At 45.7% G+C, this 5,182-nt stretch overlaps 1 protein-coding gene across 2 annotated transcripts; it reads left to right on the top strand.

Annotated features, from left to right (window-relative positions):
- The first annotated feature begins 251 nt into the window (after positions 1-251).
- On the top strand, positions 252-4,950 carry LOC112226620 (signal-transducing adaptor protein 2-like). 2 transcript variants are annotated; one of them, XM_024391076.2, is made up of 11 exons: positions 252-635; positions 1,572-1,643; positions 1,742-1,861; positions 1,942-1,998; positions 2,095-2,249; positions 2,346-2,477; positions 2,574-2,643; positions 2,741-2,843; positions 2,984-3,079; positions 3,156-3,290; positions 3,376-4,950. In XM_024391076.2, the coding sequence occupies exons 1-11, from the start codon at positions 513-515 to the stop codon at positions 3,429-3,431; spliced, it is 1,119 nt and encodes a 372-aa protein (XP_024246844.1). In that variant the 5' UTR covers positions 252-512; the 3' UTR covers positions 3,432-4,950. The 2 variants fall into 2 exon arrangements, with proteins under 2 accessions (XP_024246844.1, XP_024246843.1); XM_024391075.2 differs by lacking the exon at positions 252-635 and adding an exon at positions 776-1,433.
- The last annotated feature ends 232 nt before the right edge of the window (positions 4,951-5,182 follow it).

Below are 5,182 nucleotides of genomic sequence, written 5' to 3'. Positions count from 1 at the left end.
CCTCCGTGTGCTTGGTTGTGTCTTCAGGTTGGTTGTGTCTTCAGGGTTACAATGCATGATTGGATGGATTGTTTTATTTTTGGGGGATGCACATTATGCATATCATTTACACTATTTTCAGAAGTATTTCATTAATACAGTGTAGTTTCAATATTATACACATGTTGAATGAAATTGACGTTAACTGTAGCCTAAATTCGTAGAATAATTTAATCAGTGGTTTCAAAAACAAGTCTTGTCAACAACAAAAAAATAGGTCAGTGGAATAAGTGTCCAAGCAGGTGGTGTTAGACAAGCAATCTATTTGAGATGTCACAACCAATCTCTCACCCTACTGAAGAAGCCTAATCAAAACAAACTTCACAATAAACCACACAATGACATATCCTATACTGACTGACACATAAGGACGTGCACGACAGCCAGCTGTTGGCGGATATCCATGGTGATATCTCTTCGGGGGAAGGCGTGTCATCTCTCCCAATTACTAAGCGCCCCTTTGTCCTCTGTCTATGCCCAGCCAGCCTGCGATACTCATGGCGGCTGCACCAGTCAAACAGCGCTCGGGAACGAGGGCTCAGCTCCCTCCCTGCTACTACGAAGGATACCTGGAAAAACGGGGACCGAAAGAAAAGGTAGGTGCAGCCATACCGCCAATGTGCAAATGTCTGTGCATTGCATTGCATGCTGTGTGAGTGGCTGCATAGTGTCGCCCAGATAGCGCGCACCGGGCGGGGGCGAATTCCTTGGAAATCCCAGTCTGCGAAAGCTGTCAACTTCCTTATTGTGTGCGAATGGGCGAGTCTTGAAAAAGCTGGCAGTGATTTTCATCAGCGGTACACTTGCTTATTGCGCACGATTACTAGCAGACGACTGGAGTGCGAGTTAATTAAGCGCGTATACTAAACGTCCTCCTATTAACCTCGGGTTAGAGTGGCCACTGAATTTAAAAGGATAACACTACAGGCATTTCCCGGTGAATGTAGCCTAGTCAAGACATTATTTGTCATTATGTCAGTAACACAAATGAATCAATGTATTGGCCTATTCAACCGAAAAGGAAGGCTCGGGCTGGCACAGTGATTTTTGACGACTGTAAATGTTTGACAGCTGCTTGTACTATGGCAATGCCTATCGCTGAGTGGTAGTGCCGCTGTGCTATGGAGTATGGGAGAGGAGAGAAGTATGGGGTTGTGTCAGTGGTCAGCCCAGCTGAGCTGTGTGGGTTGTGGTGCTGCATGATAATGACACTGCCTGGGCACAGCTGGGAGGGAGGTGATGGGGGGAATGTGGAACAAAGACACACACACAGACCAGATATTTGGGCTGGGGTTCAGGTGCACTCTGTTGAAGGGAGGATCACATGGCCACAGATTGACAACAGCTGTGGTGCAGATTCATCCCCTGAGACCTGGGATCACTATTGGGCCAAAGTGTGTGTGAGGGAGATAAACTGTGTGGGAATATATGTAATACAATTAATGTTATAACCATGATAAATGTTGAAATTTTCAATGAAAATATTAAACTGCTCTAATTCCCTCTGTGTAACTGTCCATATGTGTTCCCAGATCTCTCGGCGGCTGTGGACCTGTCTGTGTGGGAACACCCTCTTCTTCTTTAATAATGCCAAGGACACTCACGTAAATGCTCTCTGTGTGTGTGTGTGTGTGTGCATTAAACACTTTGTAAATTTTCAGGGATGAATTATTGTATATGTTAATTTGTCTATCTGTTGCAGTATGTGGAGAAGATGGATCTCAGTGGCTTTGTCTCACTCAAAGATGACTGCAGCCGAGACAGAAACCTGGAGGCAGCTAGACTCATACTGCGCATGAAGGATGGCGAGACAAAACTCACCGTAATAAAACACACAGATACACACCCCCACACACACAGCCAGCCAGAGAGAAACAACCCCTTCTCTGTTCTCTTATCCAGGTTGCCAATCTAGAGGCTCGAGAGCTATGGAAGGGCTTCCTCCAATCTGTCGTAGATGTAAGTATCATACACCCTACATCACAGTATAATCATGTCTGATTGGTGGTTGATCCCTGAACTGTCAGTAACCCCGTGTGTGATTGGTTCTTGTAGCTGAGTGTGCCTAGCTGTCTGACGTTGCTGCCGGGGCAGGTACAGATGCTGAGAGAGGTGGTGGACCGAGAAAGGAACAGACGCAGAGCAGCACGCACCCCCACCCGCGCTCCCCCCTCCCCCCTATCAGTACCTCTACTAGGGGAGATCCCATCGTGAGTCACACACACTGCTGACAATGAAGTGAGTGCAGGTGTGTTACACTTAGGTGTGTATATGAAACTGCGGTATATGTTTTTGTGTGTCTATAGGTGTTTCCGGCCTGTGTCGAGGACTGAGGCAGAAGTTCTGTTAGAGAGACATCCAGACTGTGGCAACATGCTGCTGAGGCCCGGCAGAGACGGATCTTCGTTGGCTGTCACCACCCGCCAGGATCTCAACGGGTAACGGCCACTCAGCATAGATATACACACATAGATCTGCAAGCATTTTCTTGATTGATTGGATCCATCAATTGCGTTCTTTCTCCTCTCTCTCAGGTCAGTGTTCAGACACTATCGTGTGACTCAGAGAGAGCAGGGAGGATATGTGATAGATGTTGAGAACCCAGTAAGTCCAACACACACACACAAACACATGCTACATTGTTGTCTTGCCTCATATCTTGCTATTCCATGGGTCCTAACTCTGTGTTTTCCCTCTCTAGATTCCCTGTGCTACGCTTCATGATGTCATCGATGCGCTGGTGGAGAAGACAGCAGGAACCCTTCAGCCCTTTCTTCTGGAGGAACCTTATGAGGAGAACATCAGTGAGACACACACGGGCACACTTTAATCCTCAGCACATTTCCACTTACACTGTGTTGATTGAAATCCTAAGAGATACAGTATCTGAGGTTCTGTCCAACGTTCATGTAGTTAATTGATGTTTTGTATTTGTCGCCTTCAGCGTTTGTTTCGTCCAATGAAGAGAATGGAGAGAGAATATTACACTGTGCCCCTTCCAGCCCACTACCCAAAGCCCCCGCCCTACCCCCCAAACAAGGTACCCAGAAATCCTACACCACACACACACACACATACACACACACATACTAACCGCTCTGTTTGTCCTGGTGTAGAGCGATGGAAACCCCTACCCAGGTCTCCCGCTCCCGACCGCCGTATTCTGTCAGCTGTGACATCACCAGTTCCGTCATCACCCAGCAGCCCAATGAGACGGCTTGTTCTCTCCCCCTCCCCCCTCCTCGCACAAAGTGAGTGGCATGTGTCCTGATCAATGTATCCACTCATTCCCACACGCACTCTCATACTACAGAGGTCTCACTCCTCTCTCCCTAGGCCTCACAGAGGAGCTCAAAATGAAACTGGAGAAGAGACGGACCAGTCAGGATTGACTTCCTGTAATTTCTCAGCCAACTAGCGGTCAAAACTCTTCCACCACCAGCAGCAGCAGCTTTCTTCTCTTCCTGTGCCTTCTGATTGGTGGACTACAGAATAGATGGTCCTCATGGATCACAGTCCTACAGTACCTTTCAAAGTGTTTCCCACCATGTTTGGGTAACGCATCTTATCCACCTGAGTTGTGTTCAGCAGCCTAAAATTGCGGCCTCAAAACAGTTTTCAAGAAGGGATAACCAGTGGGGTTGAGCATTAAATGAGCACACAAATACAAAGGACCAATGACTGAGCCTGTTACTCCATTGTTCCGATTGAGCCAACGTGTCTGTTGTCCTGCTGCTGATGTAACTGACGCCACACTGGAGACTAGAAAGAGTGACACCAAAAGCTTGAGAAACCAGACTAGAGAGAGACTAGAGCGGTAGTCACCAACCCTGGTCCCGGAGTGCTACTGGGTGTGTGTGCAGGCTTTTGTTCAAACCCAACACTAACACCTGGATCAACGAATTAAAGTCTTGATAAATTAAATCATGTGTGTTATTGCTGGGCTGGAACAAAATCATGCACACCTTGAACCTGTACATCACTGCAGACCTTCCAGGTCCTGGGTTAATGACTACTGGATTAGAGATAAACATGTCTAGTTGTTTTTGTGCATCTAGAATGCCAATGCTCTAATCTATTGTATTATGTTGGTGCAATGATGGTATGGTGCTCCACTTGACTAAACCTTCTCTACTGTGTGTGTCGTTGCTACAACTCACGTAAAACCTTATTTTCTAGTGTGTGTGTGCGTGTGTGCGTGCGCGCTAGGCCTAGGCTATTGTTAGCCGACTATACTCAACTAAACTCCATGATTCACGATGGAGTTGAGCGGCAACTAGTGTAGGCGGACTGGAGCTCCGACATCACGAAAATGTAGTTTTTTAAATCAAAAACAATTGATTTTAGCACCCAAGGAATAGCCGCAATTACACAGAACAATGTTGTGTGTAATTGCGGGCTATTCTTTGGGTGCTGAAATCAGTAGATCTGGATAAAAACTTAATTTTATGTGATGTCGGAGCTCCAGTCCGCCTAAACTAGTCACCACTCAACTCCATTTTAAATCATGGAGTTGAGTTTAATCGGCTAGGCTACTGTGTGATGCTATGACCTACTGGTGCTAGGACACTTTTTACTCCTCAAAGGTTCTTTGTCCTGTTGCAACAAATAACAAAGTATGAAAGTATTTTAATTTAGGCTTACTGTACACCATTGATTGCATTTGCTCCTCTTGTTCTTTGGTGTTGTGGGCTGGTACACAAGCACAATCCAGTGGAACTCAAACCCTGTGATCATTGGCTGATTTGTTCAAAGGGAGTGCATCCTCTATTGGACTCTCAGAACTACACTGTACATTGTCTTGTACAATACTCTCTATGTCCTGTGTGTTGGTCAGTGTTGTTTAAGAAAAACATCAGTTGTATTTATAAGATGTCCTATTCAAGGATATTAAATAAATGGTTTGCATGAAACAAGAATACTTATTTGGTATTTTATTAGGATCCCCATTTAGCTGTTGCAAAAGCAGCAGCTACTCTTCCTGGGGTTCAGACAACATGAAACATGACAATACAGAACATTAATAGACAAGAACAGCTCAAGGACAGACAGAACTACATACAACATTTTTTTAAAGCACATGTAGCCTACATTTCAATGCATACACATATCTAGGTCAAATAGGGGAGAGGCATTGTGCCGT

The sequence above is a fragment of the Oncorhynchus tshawytscha genome, linkage group LG28 (genome assembly GCF_018296145.1).
Source record: "Oncorhynchus tshawytscha isolate Ot180627B linkage group LG28, Otsh_v2.0, whole genome shotgun sequence".
NCBI classification, from domain to species: domain Eukaryota; kingdom Metazoa; phylum Chordata; class Actinopteri; order Salmoniformes; family Salmonidae; genus Oncorhynchus; species Oncorhynchus tshawytscha.
The sequence above is the reverse complement of the archived record's forward strand: the minus strand, read 5'-3'. Positions and strand labels throughout refer to the sequence as shown.

What these genes read in the sequence shown, in the direction of transcription:
- LOC112226620 (XM_024391075.2), top strand. Translation starts at nt 1,161, where the DNA reads ATGGAGTATGGGAGAGGAGAGAAGTATGGGGTTGTGTCAGTGGTCAGC. An exon ending in GGGATCACTATTGGGCCAAA is followed by an intron (nt 1,434 to 1,571) that starts GTGTGTGTGAGG and finishes ATGTGTTCCCAG; the next exon opens with ATCTCTCGGCGGCTGTGGAC. An exon ending in CTCCCCCCTCCTCGCACAAA is followed by an intron (nt 3,291 to 3,375) that starts GTGAGTGGCATG and finishes CTCTCTCCCTAG; the next exon opens with GCCTCACAGAGGAGCTCAAA.